This window comes from Pneumocystis jirovecii (assembly GCF_001477535.1).
Source record: "Pneumocystis jirovecii RU7 chromosome Unknown supercont1.7, whole genome shotgun sequence".
Lineage (NCBI taxonomy): Eukaryota > Fungi > Ascomycota > Pneumocystomycetes > Pneumocystales > Pneumocystaceae > Pneumocystis > Pneumocystis jirovecii.
This window is the reverse complement of record NW_017264781.1, coordinates 114,006-129,574: the sequence shown is the minus strand read 5'-3', so window position 1 is coordinate 129,574 and position 15,569 is coordinate 114,006. Positions and strand designations below refer to the sequence as shown.

At 22.7% G+C, this 15,569-nt stretch overlaps 9 protein-coding genes across 9 annotated transcripts; 5 read left to right on the top strand and 4 right to left on the bottom strand.

Moving 5' to 3' along the window:
* Positions 1-23: 23 nt before the first annotated feature.
* Positions 24-1,350, bottom strand: T551_01713 (WD repeat-containing protein 5; the record flags this gene model as incomplete). Its single annotated transcript, XM_018373976.1, has 9 exons — positions 24-115; positions 159-241; positions 287-357; positions 404-569; positions 614-716; positions 758-884; positions 930-1,093; positions 1,140-1,252; positions 1,310-1,350. 9 exons carry the CDS (start codon positions 1,348-1,350, stop codon positions 24-26), a joined length of 960 nt encoding a protein of 319 aa, XP_018229721.1.
* Positions 1,351-1,395: 45 nt separating this feature from the next.
* Positions 1,396-2,750, top strand: T551_01712 (inositol phosphosphingolipid phospholipase; the record flags this gene model as incomplete). Its single annotated transcript, XM_018373975.1, has 4 exons — positions 1,396-1,433; positions 1,483-1,843; positions 1,889-2,005; positions 2,049-2,750. 4 exons carry the CDS (start codon positions 1,396-1,398, stop codon positions 2,748-2,750), a joined length of 1,218 nt encoding a protein of 405 aa, XP_018229720.1.
* A 133-nt stretch (positions 2,751-2,883) lies between these two features.
* On the top strand, positions 2,884-4,143 carry T551_01711 (uncharacterized protein; the record flags this gene model as incomplete). The annotated part of the gene is made up of 9 exons (XM_018373974.1): positions 2,884-2,907; positions 2,950-3,010; positions 3,060-3,127; positions 3,155-3,249; positions 3,293-3,366; positions 3,409-3,560; positions 3,607-3,699; positions 3,745-4,044; positions 4,087-4,143. 9 exons carry the CDS (start codon positions 2,884-2,886, stop codon positions 4,141-4,143), a joined length of 924 nt encoding a protein of 307 aa, XP_018229719.1.
* A 61-nt stretch (positions 4,144-4,204) lies between these two features.
* T551_01710 (uncharacterized protein) lies at positions 4,205-4,583 on the bottom strand (the record flags this gene model as incomplete). The annotated part of the gene is made up of 3 exons (XM_018373973.1): positions 4,205-4,377; positions 4,423-4,494; positions 4,538-4,583. 3 exons carry the CDS (start codon positions 4,581-4,583, stop codon positions 4,205-4,207), a joined length of 291 nt encoding a protein of 96 aa, XP_018229718.1.
* A 289-nt stretch (positions 4,584-4,872) lies between these two features.
* T551_01709 (uncharacterized protein) lies at positions 4,873-6,218 on the bottom strand (the record flags this gene model as incomplete). The annotated part of the gene is made up of 5 exons (XM_018373972.1): positions 4,873-4,919; positions 4,966-5,067; positions 5,126-5,216; positions 5,259-5,791; positions 5,837-6,218. 5 exons carry the CDS (start codon positions 6,216-6,218, stop codon positions 4,873-4,875), a joined length of 1,155 nt encoding a protein of 384 aa, XP_018229717.1.
* A 1,108-nt stretch (positions 6,219-7,326) lies between these two features.
* T551_01708 (uncharacterized protein) lies at positions 7,327-8,021 on the bottom strand (the record flags this gene model as incomplete). Its single annotated transcript, XM_018373971.1, is given in 5 exon segments — positions 7,327-7,496; positions 7,542-7,636; positions 7,679-7,830; positions 7,852-7,969; positions 7,987-8,021. The coding sequence occupies 5 exon segments, from the start codon at positions 8,019-8,021 to the stop codon at positions 7,327-7,329; spliced, it is 570 nt and encodes a 189-aa protein (XP_018229716.1).
* Positions 8,022-8,057: 36 nt separating this feature from the next.
* On the top strand, positions 8,058-10,996 carry T551_01707 (uncharacterized protein; the record flags this gene model as incomplete). The annotated part of the gene is made up of 14 exons (XM_018373970.1): positions 8,058-8,096; positions 8,143-8,517; positions 8,568-9,038; positions 9,083-9,415; positions 9,460-9,549; positions 9,598-9,701; positions 9,762-9,871; positions 9,919-9,980; positions 10,021-10,197; positions 10,245-10,367; positions 10,409-10,692; positions 10,733-10,868; positions 10,916-10,945; positions 10,991-10,996. 14 exons carry the CDS (start codon positions 8,058-8,060, stop codon positions 10,994-10,996), a joined length of 2,340 nt encoding a protein of 779 aa, XP_018229715.1.
* A 2,040-nt stretch (positions 10,997-13,036) lies between these two features.
* On the top strand, positions 13,037-14,701 carry T551_01706 (dolichyl-diphosphooligosaccharide--protein glycotransferase subunit OST1; the record flags this gene model as incomplete). The annotated part of the gene is made up of 7 exons (XM_018373969.1): positions 13,037-13,143; positions 13,186-13,389; positions 13,431-13,634; positions 13,682-13,939; positions 13,982-14,356; positions 14,400-14,541; positions 14,585-14,701. The coding sequence occupies 7 exons, from the start codon at positions 13,037-13,039 to the stop codon at positions 14,699-14,701; spliced, it is 1,407 nt and encodes a 468-aa protein (XP_018229714.1).
* Positions 14,702-14,952: 251 nt separating this feature from the next.
* Positions 14,953-15,469, top strand: T551_01705 (uncharacterized protein; the record flags this gene model as incomplete). The annotated part of the gene is made up of 3 exons (XM_018373968.1): positions 14,953-15,074; positions 15,122-15,133; positions 15,244-15,469. The coding sequence occupies 3 exons, from the start codon at positions 14,953-14,955 to the stop codon at positions 15,467-15,469; spliced, it is 360 nt and encodes a 119-aa protein (XP_018229713.1).
* Between the last annotated feature and the right edge of the window lie 100 nt (positions 15,470-15,569).

The following is a 15,569-nucleotide window of genomic DNA, read 5'->3' as shown; positions in this document are numbered from 1 at the left end:
GAAGCTATGCAGATATTAAAAAATCAAGAACCATAATATATTTTAACAGTTTTATCGAGAGAACCGGAAGCTATAATATTTTTATCTGGATGGACACTTACAGAAACTACTACATCTGCATAACGTTTAATTAATATTCTAAAAACTATAGCATATACCAGAATGCCCATTCAATTTCTGCACTATTTTTTTGGACTGTAGATCCCATATAAAAACCGAATTATCTTCAGAGCCACTAACACTTTAAGTTATTAGAACATATTGCTATATCTAGTGTTCTATTTACATCCATTTGCCCCCAATAACAGAAAATGCAGCAAACATGCAGTATTTTTCATTAATATGACCTTGATATGTCTAAAACTATAAACGTATTTTAAAATATAAACTATATCAACTTTACTTTCAAATATTTCCCACTATGGAAGTTCCAAAGTTTATGAGTACTATCCAACGTACTAGCAAGGATATATTTTCCATTAGGGGAAAAATTAGCAAACGAAACAGGAGGATTATCATCATCAACAAGAGTTTTTAAACATTGTCCTGTTGCAGTATCCCATATTCGTCTACACTTTTTAATAATATAAAAGCTAAAATTTAAAAACTTAACATTAAACCATCATAGCTACAAGAAACAATCATCGTACCGTCTCTGTTAAAATGAACAGATGATACTGGATCAGAATGTGCGGATAAAGTTTTCATACATTTCCCTTTTTCTATTAAATAAGAAATCTTATTAAACAATAAAAACCTTTCTTAACATCCCATATACGAATACTTTCATCAAAAGACCCAGAAACAATCAAATTGCTCTGAGGATTGTAATCTAGGCAAAATACGTAACTTGTATGTCCTATTAATACTTTAATTGTTGTTCCCTAAACGAATTAAAAATAAATAAAAATAAATATAATTTAAGATACACTCATTAAGTTCCAAATACGGATCGTTTTGTCATCACTAGCTGATGCTAGTGACTGTGAATCAGAAGCCCATGCAATGTCAGAGATACCCATTAAGTGTCCTTCAAAAGTTTGCTCGAATTTTCCATTTAATGCATTCCATATTTTGATTAATTTATCAGCAGCTAAATAATCCTATTAATCCTAATCCTATTATTTAAAACATTTTACCTGCACTTGCTAACCATTTTCCATCAGGACTAAATTTAATGCTAGATATAGATTTTTTATGTCCTATTAATGAATATTTCAATGTATAATTTAAAGTTCTTGAAACGTTAAAACTAAAATAATTAATTATAAATCTTAAAATACTACATAATAAATTAAAAAACTATTACTCAGGCTTTATTTTTACTAAAGATTCATAACCTTCGTTCATTTTTTAGAAATTCTTAATACCGAAAAAAGCTTACGAAAAATTAAAATGAATGAAAAGATTAGAGTTTTATCATTAAATTGCTGGTATGCTTTTAATATCCTAAATTTATTATAAAACTAAATATTATAATAGGGGATTAAAATATATATCAAATTATCGCAAAAAACGTCTTAATTTTATTTCTGAACGTATTGCATCTGAAGATTATCATATAGTAGGCCTTCAAGAAGTTTGGGTATATTCGGATTATGAGAATCTCAGAAATAAAACAAAACATAAACTTCCTTATGGAAAATTTTACTTTAGTGGTGTTTTTGGATCAGGACTTGTTATTCTTTCTAAATTTCCTATTCAGTCAACATCCATGTATAAATACTCTTTAAACGGAAAACCAAATGCTTTTTATCATGGTGACTGGTATGTAGGAAAAGGTGTAGCAATGGCAACGCTTTTAATGCCTAATGGAAAAAAAGTTGAATTTTTTAATACTCATGTTAGAAAACATTCAACATAATTTTTTAATTAATTATTGTCATAGCTTCATGCATCTTACGAAAAAGAAAAAGATCGCTATTTATGTCATAAAATATCACAAGCCTGGGAAATTTCAAAATTAATATCATCTGCTTTTGCATCGGGAAAATTAATAATCATTGTACGTTATATAATTTTAAAATTAAAATTTAATCATTATAAAGGTTGGGGATTTTAATTCAACACCTGATAGTATTATTTTTAAAATTATTTCTTTTAATAGCTCAATTTCTGATTCATGGAGTATTAACTTAGACCAAGATCAATATCTCAAAAAACCGCTAAGCAAAGAAAAAATTGTAGAAAAATTATGTCTTACATGCGATTCACCTATCAATACATGGAGAATGAAAAAGTGGAAAAAGTATCCAGAAAAATGTGAAGCAAAAAGATTGGATTATATATTTATAGATACTTCTTGGTTCAAAGTAAAATATGTTAAATTGGCTTTTACAGAAACAATTCCTTCATTAGACTGTTCATACTCTGATCATTTCGGAATTGACGCTCTTATTGAACTTATGAATAATTCAATTAATTCAAGTCCTAATAAACTTAAAATCGAAGATTTGGAAATTATACAACAAGAATTCAGCAATTATATTAATCAAGTGAAAAAATACTCTCATTTAAGAGTTGTTTACTTTTTCATATCTATTATTATCATAATTGGATTACACATTTCAGTCTTTTGGTCTCATAATATTTATATTACATTTTTACTTTTCCTTATTAATACTATTATTTTATCAACCAGTATTTTTACTAGTTTGTATGAATTCATTTTTATATGGTGGGAACTCAGAACACTTTCAGAATTCCAGGAAGAAATAGCATTAGTGAAGCATTTAATTTCTTTTAATTAGTTTTATATTATCTTTCTATAAAATTATTCTAAAAATAAATATGCATTATTATATATTATTTTCTCATATAAATATAATTTGAAAATATTTTTAACTTTCGACATTTATAAAATTTTAAATTATATTTTATATAATGGTTCTTAATACATCATTCAAAGTAACATAAGTCTTATTAATAATACAATACTTAACTATGTAGCTGAATAACGGCACCTATATTCCAGCACTAGGATTAGGAACATGGCAATCTAAACCAGATGGTTTTAAATATTAACATAATTGTTTAATATTTATTAATAAAAATTATAGAAGCTGCATTTGCAGTTGAAATAGCTTTAAAAGCAGGATACCGTCATATTGGAATTATTAGGAATTCAGTATAATTTTATTACTAATTATAATAGGATACTGCTTTTATGTATCTAAATGAAGAGGGAGTAGGACAAGGTATTAGAAATAGCGGAATCCCACGAAATGAAATTTTTGTAACAACAAAAGTGTAATACAATTTAAGTTTATAAGAAATACATAATTATCTTTAGGGCATGTACATTTCATTCCCGTGTGGAAGAATGTTTAGATCAAAGCTTAAATAAAATGCAATTAGATTATGTTGGTATGTAAACATTACCTTAATAACAAATATATAATTGCTTAGACCTTTATCTTATGCATTGGCCTGTCCCTCTTAATCCCAAAGGAAATGATTTTTTATTTCCAAAAAAACCTGATGGTACTTTGGATCATGAGGAAGGATGGGATTTTATAAAAACTTGGGGATTGTTCGAAAATCTCCTTTCCACGGGAAAAGTTAAGAATGCTCCATTCATAAGAATATATTATTGACTATATCAAGGTAAAAGCTATTGGAGTATCTAATTTTAGTACTGTAAATCTAGAAAAATTACTAAAAACAGCCAAAGTAATACCAGCTGTTAATCAATGCGAAGTATTTTTTCTTTCAAAAATACAAAAATTATTCTAATTTTATTAGTTACATCCTTATTTGACACAAAATAAACTTGTTGATTTCTGCAATAAAAAAGGTATTCATTTAACAGCATACTCTCCATTAGGTTCTACGAATGCACCATTATTAAAGGAACCAGTCATCATAAAAATAGCACAACAAAATAATAAAACGCCAGCACAAGTTATTTTTTCTTGGTGTTTACATAAAAATATTTCTGTAATACCGAAGTCGATAACACCTTCACGAATTACAAGTAATCTTCATGTCTTTGAACTTTCAGAAGAAGATTTTAATGAAATAGATGGGTTAGGGAAAATATATGTATTTATTGCTTTAAATCAAAAAAATATTAATATACTATAGAAAACTCGTTATATTGATCCAAGATCGTGGGGAATTACTGTTTTCCATGATGATTAGTAAATATTATTATAGAAGTATTAGAGTCTTTACTAATAGTGTTTTGTTTGAATTTAAATTTTTATTTTAAAGTTTTAAGACGAGTCATACACTTTTCATTATTCTTAACACTAATTTCTTTCGCTATTAAGTTATCTACACGGCTAAGGGGACTGCCCTCATATTGCAACCATTCCTTAAATGCATCTAAATTATGTTTCGTTCCCTCTGCTTCTATTTCAACCGAACCACTTGCTTATTCAACATTAGTTTATATTAAAAATATTACAAAATTCTAACATGTATTTCTACACCATCCGACAATTGACAATGAATTTGCTTTCTCAACTATATAATTTCGAAAATATACACCTGAAATAATCAGTCATTTTGAAAATCCAAATAGATTTATAACCTTGAACGTGCCCCCATACCTCAAAATGAATACGTATTATACTCATTTTCAAAACAAAATTTGATTACTATAGCTAATGTTAAAGGACCATCATTAATTTTTAGTTATTAACGCTTTTTACATTAATTATTATATTTTATCTAAATGTCTTTTTTTTAGTTTCTGAAAATCCCAAACATCAAAAAATCAATAAACTATATATTAATTATAAAAACAAGTTATTTTAATAGATATATTTTAATTTTATATAAAAGTACAGAAATACATTTTATTAATGAAACTATATTTGAATACAAATAATTTAAACATAAATTTGTATCTAAATCAAATAATAGTTAATTCATTTTTACAAGTTTAATATCAAAAACAAGGTCAGAGTTGGCTAAGACAAATATTAAACATTATAAAGCAAAAATACTTTTCATTACCTGGAATACCAGAAACACTTTTTTTGCCATAAGCCATAGAAGAAGGAACAACAATACGCCTTTGACCACCTAATGCCATTCCTTTTATACCAATATCCCAACCTTTATATATTAAAAACATAAAAAACAAAAAAAAAAAAATTGCCTTTAATAACTTCACCTTTACCTAAAGTAAAAACGAAAGGCTGTCCTTTAGTATTAGAATCAAATTGCTCTCCAGTTAGAAGCTTTCCAATATAACGCACACCAATCTAAACAGTTAATATCTGAATAAAACAAAACAAAATAAAAACCTTGGAACCATTCTTTACTTGAGGACCTTTACCTATTACTTTATCCTCCACAGTTACACCGCCTTCTAACGTTCTAGATTTAGAAGCTTTATTAGAATCTTGATCAATATCTTTAGCAAAACTAACACTAGGCTTTGGACAATGAAGATCAGAAGATACTAAACTATCTTGTTTCATTGAAGTATTTGATTTATTTTTTTCCTGTATTTGAGAAAACTTAGCAGAGGTAGATTTGAGTTTTTTTAATTGCTTTTTACTAAGTTTCTGCATATCTAAATCACTATTGTCCTGGGGTCTTTTCTTAATGTTTTTTTTAGCAGAATCATTTGATATTATATTATCCAGATCAGAACCATCATCAGATAAACTTATTTTTTTTTCTGAATCAGAAATCTTACTTTCAGATGACGAAAGTTCTTCAATCTTAGGACTATCCCCATCTAACTCATCAGACTCTGAACCATTAACATCAGAAGCCTCAGAATATTTATCAAAAAGTTCATCTGAAGAAATATCATAATCATCATCAATATCTAATTAATTATAAATATATAAAAGAATATATACAGCAAAATTACCCGAAGGAACAACATAATTCCCAGTGAGATATACAGGACAATCACCACTTGTAGTAAAAAACACTTCTTCATCTTCACTAAAAGTCAAGTTTAAACTTTGTTGATATTGATCACCATGTTTCAAAGTGCAAAGTACAAATTCAACCTCAAGCTCTTTAAGATCAGATTCAGAAACATCACCACTATGATTATTTTCATCATCATCGTCACATATTTTCGGTCTACGAATAACTTTTATAGTAGATAGTTTAGAAGATTTATCAGATGAATCAATAGCTGCCATAGTTAAATGAAACGCCCCAGAAGCATCATCATCATCATAAGCAGGGACACGTTTTCCTGGATTCACTTTACAGCCCCACAATGCTACTGCTTGAACCATTTTTTTTAAATATTAAAAATAAAAAAAAATAAAATTTATCTACTCGATATAATTATAATAATTATTCCCAATGATTATTACTTATTAAATTATAAGTATTAACAGAAATTATGTATAGCTACAAATATTTAATAAATTCTAATTTTTATAAACTATAAGAAAATGTATTTATTATAAAATTATTATAAATAATAACACATAAGATATATAAAAATTACATAAGCTTCTCATGAATATAGTCATATTTATAAAAATAACTGCATCAAAAATGTAAATAGAACATATTTAAGTAAGATTACAATAAACACATTTTAAATTCTAAACTAATTCAAATCTCAATTAACAGTAATCATAAAACTAAATTTATTAAAAATATAGACTTTCATATCCTAAAAATCTAAAAATTACAAATAAAATTAACTTTTAAAATTTCTTTAAGTATTATCTAAGAAATAATACAATTTTAAAAATATAATTTTTTACAAATATCTGCAAAAATAATTACCCATTTAAAATAATAAAAAAATCAAAATAAAAACATAAAAACATAGTTTTCTAAGAAAATATTGTAAGTACATGTTTAATTCAATATTAAAAATTTTTCACAATACTTTTTAAATCTATAATTCTTAAGAACTTATTAAAACATAACTTCAAATTACAATAAGTATTAAAAAATCTCTAAAAAATATCAATAATTCTATAATAAAAACTTTAAAAAAGTTTTAAATAAAATAATTCAATTCCAAAAATATATTTAAATTATCATGCTAACAAATAAAATATTACATAAGAAATATTTTTTTTAAATTCATCTATCAAAAAAATTATTTCTACATATTAGATAACATAAAAACATTAGAGATAAACTTAATGAAATATATTAATACAAAAAAAAGCAAAAACTAAATTATAAAATTTTTTTATTAAAAAAATGAAATTAATTTTAAAAAATTTTTCTAAATAAAAAAATTTATTAATATTTATAAAAATATCTAATTTTATATTCATATAATTTCATCAATTTCAGAAAAATACTTAAAATTTATAGTAATATTTCTATAATATTAATAATAATTTAATACACTAAAATTAAGATAAAAACCTATCATTCATTTTTTGGTCGTGATAAAAAAAACTGAATATTATCATTCATAAATTCCACACTCTGATTATCTGTAAAATCTCCATAAAATCTGCGCACTTCTTCTCCTTTTTCTTTCATAATATCTTCTATAGTAATATTTTTATCAGAGAATATTTTAAGATGATCAGAAACTAAAATAATATAAAAATGCTGGTAATTCTTTAACATTGACATACTTAAATGATAATTTTTACATTGAGGACATTGAATGATCACAGTACCATTATGATATGCTTGTTTTGTCATTCTATGTGTTGTTCTATTTGAACACCTTAAAATCAAAGTTAAAAAACATTAATTAAACAAAAAATACAACCTTTGACAAGTAAAAGTAATCAAATATAAAGGTGTTATTCTATATTCACATTTTGAAATATTTGTACTTTTTTGACGAAAAAAAAAAACGTTATTTAATATTTTTATATAAAAATGTCCTTTTTCAATTTTTCTTAATATCACATTATTCTTTTTTAAATAAAGAAATACATCAGTATTTTTTAATAAATATCTTGTAAAATTTCTCTGAAAATAAAAATATTGTCTCGATTTTAAAGCAAAGATATCTATATGAGTAATTTTATTTAAGTTCATTCCGATTTCAAATCTACTTAAGTTAATAACATTAAAATACAACAATTTTTACATAAATATAGCATATATAATTATACTTCCAGAAATATTTAAAAATAATTATGAATAATCAAAAACTAAAAATTAAAGCACCTAAAAAAGTAAAAATTATAAATATTAAAATACAAAAAACTAATTTAATTCTAGCTTGAAAAACAAGCATTAGAATATGAATGGAATATATCATGGAATTTTCTTTCGCAAGCAATTAAAGAAATATACAAAAATAATACATCTATGTTATCATTTGAAGAACTATATCGTAATGTATATAACTCCGTTTTGCATAAACAAGAAGATAAACTATATAATGGAATAAAATCAGTGATACAAGAACATTTAGAAAATATTTCAAATTTTGACATGCAACTAGCATATAAAAAAGTCGAAACACTAAATCAAATAAATATAACAAGTATCGAAGCTATAGAAATAGGAACATATTACCTTCAGACTTTAAAAAATATTTGGGACGAATATATTCTATGCACAAACATGATATCACATATAATGAAATATATGGTAAATAAACACTTAATATATATGTAAAATTTTATTATTACATTTAATAGGATAAAGTATGTACAAAGCAAGCTAATAAACTAAAAATTTATGACACATGTATTATTCTTTTCCGTGATTATATTATAAAATACGAAAAAATCCCTTTCGGAAAATATGCTATTATGATCATATTAAACCAAATACGTTTTGAACGTCAAGGAAATAAAATAAACAAATCGTCAATTAAATCATGTCTGAATATATTTAATAGTCTTCCTGATAAAACAAATGAAAATAAAACAGTTTTTGAATCAGATGTTGAAGTATATATTCTTTTAGAAACTCGAAAATTTTATATTAAAGAAAGTAAAAAACTTTTAGAATTATCAAATGTTAGTCAATATCTTATTCAGTGTGAAAAACGCTTAGAAGAAGAATACAATAGAACTAAAAATTATTTTCCATTTCAAACTGGCCCAAAAATAAAACGTATTGTAGAAGAAGAAATGATTTTAAATAACATGAATGCAATAATAAAAGTAACGTAGAATATCACTTAATATATTTACTGATTAAAAAAAAGATAGAATCCTCAGGATTATTTTTTATGTTAGATAATGAAAAATTTGAAGATCTAAATCGTTTATATAGATTATTTATCAGTGTAGATTTAAATTTAGTCGAACTAAGAAAAAGTATTTTGACTAAAATTATTGAACTTGGTGAAACTATAAATTCTAAAATTAATAATATGCTTTTATTACAAAAAGAAAAAAATCAAATAAATAAAAAAATTCCAACAATTACATATGCACTTACATGGGTCAACAATATTCTTCAACTTAAAGACAAATATAATAAAATTTTAAAATTTGCATTTCAAAATGACAAAAATATTCAAAACACTATCAACGATGTAATAATAATACCTATTTATTTAGATAAATTTTAAATTATTAGGCATTTTCTAGGAATATAAATAAAAACCCCAAATCTATAGAATTTATATCTATATTTATTAATGAAAATTTAAAAAAAACACATAAAAAAGTAATATTAATAAAACATACTAAAATTTAGCTAAAACAATGAATATAGGGAAACGATGCAAATATTATTTTAGATAAAGCAATTATTTTGTTCAAATATATTAAAGACAAAGATATTTTTGAAGAATATTATAAAAGTTATCTTGCAAAACGGTAATATATACATCAAATAATCATTTATATAATAAATTTAATCTCTTACATATTTCTAAGTCTCTTAAGATCATATTCAATATCAAATGATACAGAAAGATATATGATTACTAAATTAAAATATGAAGCAGGATATAGATTTACAACAAAATTAGAAGGAATGTTTAGAGGTATTTTTTAAAATTCTAAAAAATGAATTTAATTATATTTATTATAGATATTCAACTTTCAAAAAACATGACATTAGATTATAAAAATATGTTAAAATTAGACTCTAAAGTATTTTTTCTTAATTATTTATTTAAATTTAATGCTCTAGAAAACTTCTTTCAAATTAAATGTTGCTATTTTGACATCAATATTTTGGCCTATAACAACTGAAAGCAATAATTCAACTTGCATTTATCCACAACAGATTGAAGAAGTAAAAAAAACATTTGAGTCATTTTATCTTTCAAAACATAATGGAAGGCAATTATTATGGCAAGGAAATATGGTACTATTAATTTCTAAACTTAATATTTTTATATTAATACTTTTTAGGGAAATTCGGACTTAAAAATATTACTTAAATCAAATATTTACGAAATAAATGTATCTACATATTCAATGATAATCTTACTTTTATTTAATAATATTTCAGAAAATGGTTTTTTAAGTTATAATGTATACATTTTGTATGTATTAAACATATTTATTTCTTATAGGATATTCAAATGGCAACGTTAATACCGAAACATGAATTAACAAAAAATTTAAAATCTCTCATTTCTGAGAAATATAAAATTTTATTAAAATTTCCAAATTCAGAAAACATTGAAGTATCAGATAGGTTTTTATTTAATAAGAATATATCATTTTCTAAAAAAAAAATGAAAATTTTGACTATAAAAAATGATAAAATTCAAAATAAAGAACACAAAAATATAACAGAAAATATTGAGGAATCTAGGAAATACCAAATAGAAGCAGCTATTATCCGTATTATGAAGTAATCATCCTTTTTCTTCTTTTTATTCTAATAAAAAAAGAAATCATAAAACCTTAGATCATGCTATTTTAGTTGAAGAAATTACAAAAAAATTATCTCAACATTTTGTTCCTAATCCCTCAATAATTAAAAAAAGAATAGAATCTTTAATAGAAAGAGAATATATGCAAAGACATGTATTTGAGAATTTAAATAGCTCAATATTTACTAATTTTATTTATAGGATGAAAATCGTACAACATACAATTACATAGTATTCTATAATATTTTTAATTTTTCTTTTATTTACTCTTTCTAGGCATAATAAAATGCATTATTTAATAAATTACTAGAATAAAAAAGTATCGTATTTAAAAACTGTTAAAAAATACATAAAAACAATATTTTTATAAAACACACTATTTTAAACTTATAAAGGTTAAAAAAATTAGTATTCTAAATTAATACTAAAAACTAGGTTTTAATATTTTTTTAACATATTTTTTAATTACGAAATCTTCAACGAAGATACATAATATAATTAAACATATGAAATTAGTTTTAAATATTTTTAAAAATTATTAAAAAAAATTTTAAAAAAATCGTTAAAAATAATCTATATTTACAATATTTTTAAACAAATTAGTTTTAAAAAAATACTCTAAATTATAAGATTAATACCTTTTTTTTGGAATAATATAGATATTAATATCATCTAAATAATCAATATGATTAATATAACTTAAAAAACTAATTCATTAAATTTTCCAAAATTAAATAATATTTAGAAAGGAAATATTTAACTTATTAAAATATCCCTTGAAAAATAACTTTACATTTTTATATATTTTTTAAAAACTATAAATATATAAAGACATATTAGAGAAGCTATTTAAAATTTAAAAATGATATATTCATAAACATAAAGCTTAATTTCAGACTATATATATTTCCTACAATTCCTATGTTCTAAAAACTTTAAAAAGTTTTATTAAATAATTCATCTAATTTAGATTTATTAAGTAATAGAATATTATTTATTTTCAAAATACAAACAAATCAATAACATTATCAAATATATTCCTAACTTAAATAATCACAAAAAAAACAATAAAACAAGTAAATTTATAATATCCTTTATAAATAATACAAAATCCAAGTAAAAATAAACACTCTAGGTAATAAACAAATGAAAACTAAAACTATCATTTAACTCTCTAAAAATAAAAAAATTTAAAAACAATCAAAATTATAAATATTTTTTAATTATTCTGATTATACTTTTACAAAATATAAAAATTTAAAAAAAACATATATACTTTTAAAATATTTTTTTTAAAAAATCAAAGCCATAAATCCAAAACAATATTAATAATTAATGAAACAAATATCTTCTAATAAAATACTAAATAAAAATAATACAAAAACAAATATAATAAAAAGTTTGAACTAAAGTCAATAACTAAACCCAATAATAAAATTAAAACATCATCAAAATATTATAAATTAATGAATTAATTTAATTTTACAACTCTTAATAAAAATATAAATTAAATATTTATTAAATATTAATAAATATAAAAATTTACTATAATTAACAAAAATCTAAATAACAGTTCAAGAATTAACATATATTTTTTATTTATGATTCTTAAATATTCATAATATTTATATTAATATCAAAAAAAAATTATTCAAAAATTAAATCAATTTTAATCATTTAAATTACTAACACTAATAACTAAAATATTTAAGAAATACTATATTATTATAATACATAAATTACCATTTAAAAATGATAAAAAACATTACCTATTTTATTAACAACTAATTTTTATTTTCTAAATACTAATAACCATTACAAATATCACTCTGTTAATAAATAAGAGTAAATATTAAACATCAATTAAAATCTAAAATAATTAAAAAAATAACATTAAAAATGTCAATCAATTTCGGAATAATTTGTAAATCATTTCCATTCCTAACCAAATATCTAAATGTATCTTTTTCAATCCTTTTTAAAACATCAATATTTTAAATAACTCTGAATTATAAAAATTTCATCATAATTTTCTATCTGAAACCAATTATAAAATAAATAATATATATTTTTTTCAAATAATACAATCTCTATTCCATGTTGTCATATAATGATATAAAATTTCATTAATAATATCATTAATAATAACCATAAAATGCACTAAAAAACTGTAAAAATTTCTAAAAATAAAGTCATAAATATTTCATATTTAATAAAATTTTTTCACTTTCAATTTCAACGTTCGATTTTTGTAATTTTACTATTTTAAAGATTTTTTTCAAAAATAATCATCCATAAACATAAACAAATTAGCATTAAAAAATGAAAATATCATTGATTCTTATATTTCTAATCACATCTTTAAAAAATACAATTACACAAAAAACAAAAAGAACAGATAATGATAATTTATGGAAAAATCTAAATATGTAAAAAATATAAGATTTCAATTTAACTACTCATGCAAATAGAGACCGTGTAATTGATCTTTCTAAATCTTATGTTGAAGAAACAACTACAATCGTTATTCAAAATATAGGAAGTACTCCTTTGAACGAATATTTCTGGATTATTAATGACAATATAACAAATAAAATAAGTAGCATTAAGGTAAAAGAAAAAAGTGAACAAACTTTGTTACTAGATGTAGTTCCTGCAAAAAAAAGTCCCTTTAAGTAAATAATAGTACCAACATTGAATATTCTAACGTAACTAGTGATATTAAATTATATATCATAAAATTATCTAAATCAATTCTCCCTAAAGAATTAATAACTATAGAAATAAATGTGGTTATAACAGAAACACTAAAGCCGCTTCCGCCAGTATTTTCTCAGCATGAAAATCAACATCTTATCTGGGAAGGATTAAAATATTCATTATCAGTATATCCTACAGAAAAACAAAAAATACATATTAAGTAAAAATTCAAATACATCTTAACCGCAATAACTAACTTTACACTAGAATTGATAGCAAAGATGTTTTATCATATTCTCGATATAATGAAAATAATTCACCAAATCCAATTTTGTTAAAATCACATCTTATTTATAATTTTCATAATACTATAGAACCACTTAACAAAGAAACTATTTTTGTGCATTACAAATACAATGAGCCTATTATTATTATAAAAAAATTAGAACGCGAAATGGAAATATCTCATTGGGGCAATAATATTGCAGTAAAAAATACATACTCAATAACTAATGCTGGTACAAGGTATTAAGAATGAAAAACACTTAAATTGTCTAAAATAAGTAGACTTAAAGAAAATTTTTCACGTATAAAATGGAGTCAACAATTATATTATAAAACATTTCAAGCAGTAATATCTTCATTAAAAATCAACCTCAAAGCAGGAACTAGAGATACTTATCATATTGATGAAATCGGAATTGTTTCTACTAGTGAATTTGTGCCAAACCCAAAAAATACACATCTTATAATCAAACCTAGATATCCTGTATTCGGTGGATGGAATTATTCATGTACAGTTGGATGGAACCTAGATTTAAATAAATTCCTGAAAAAGCAGAATAATGGAATATATATTTTAAAAATACCTTTCATAGAAGGGCCTATAAATGTTCACTATAAAAGTATATCAGTAAATATTATTCTACCAGAAGGATCTAAGTAATTAAATTTATTAAAAAAAGGATTTTTTTAAATATTTTAGAATTTTAAATGTTATTTCGCGTATTCCTATTTCTAAAAAAGAAATATCGGTCCATAAAACATACATGGATATAATAGGAAGAACATCAGTAAAATTATTTACTGAAAACCTAGTTGATAAAATGTCATCAGAAGATATTTTTGTATTTTAACACCATTTTTCCTTTTTTTACTAAAGTATTTTAGATAATATATAACTACTCAACACTAGAAAACCTTAGGAAACCTTTAACTATTTCTATAGTTATTAGTTTATTATTCCTTATTTCATCATTATTAAAAAAACTCAAAATCAATTTCTAGAACTGAAATTCTATAAAACATGAAATAACATTTTATTATACACCATGAATACCTTTTTTATTTCTCTATTTAAATCTTAGTTTTCAAAATAATTTTATTGAAATTCTAAAATTATTCTCATCGACATTTGCTTAAAAAACTTCGAAAAGAAATGTTTTTAAATATTTCATAGTAAAAATGCAATTTATATTCTTTATTTAAGCAAAAATAAACATTAAGGGTTCATTAAATAATACAGTAAAAGCATAAAAATGGCACATCTTCCACGACAATCAAAAGCACCTCAACTTCCAGTACTTTACGTAAAAAATTTGAGCTTTAAAGTATCTACTGAAGAGCTTTTTGATCTTTTTGGAAAGTTCGGTCCAATAAGGTACAAACTTATTTTTCACTAATTAAAAGCACTAAATTCAAAAACAGACAAATTCGATTGTAAGTATATCCTTTTTCTTTACAATTATGTGATTTTATTTTAATATTACAATTCATAAATATATTCAGAAAAAAAATCTATATATTAATATGAATTCTAAAAAATGTAGGGGAAATGACAATACTACTCGTGGAACAGCATACGTAGTCTATATCGACTATAACGACGCAAAAACGGCATGCGAAAAGCTCAATGGATTCAATTTTTCAGATAGATATCTTACAGTACTTTATCATCAACCTGAAAAAATGTCAGGAAAAACAGATACAGCAGACGATATTGCATTAAGACAAGCTAATCTTGATAAACTTAAACGAGAATATAATATTGAATAACATTATAAAATTTTACAGCACCATAAACCCATTTTTCTATAGAAAGCCACTGTAATATTTGTTCTATTAATAACAATAATAATTCATATTTTTTATCTTA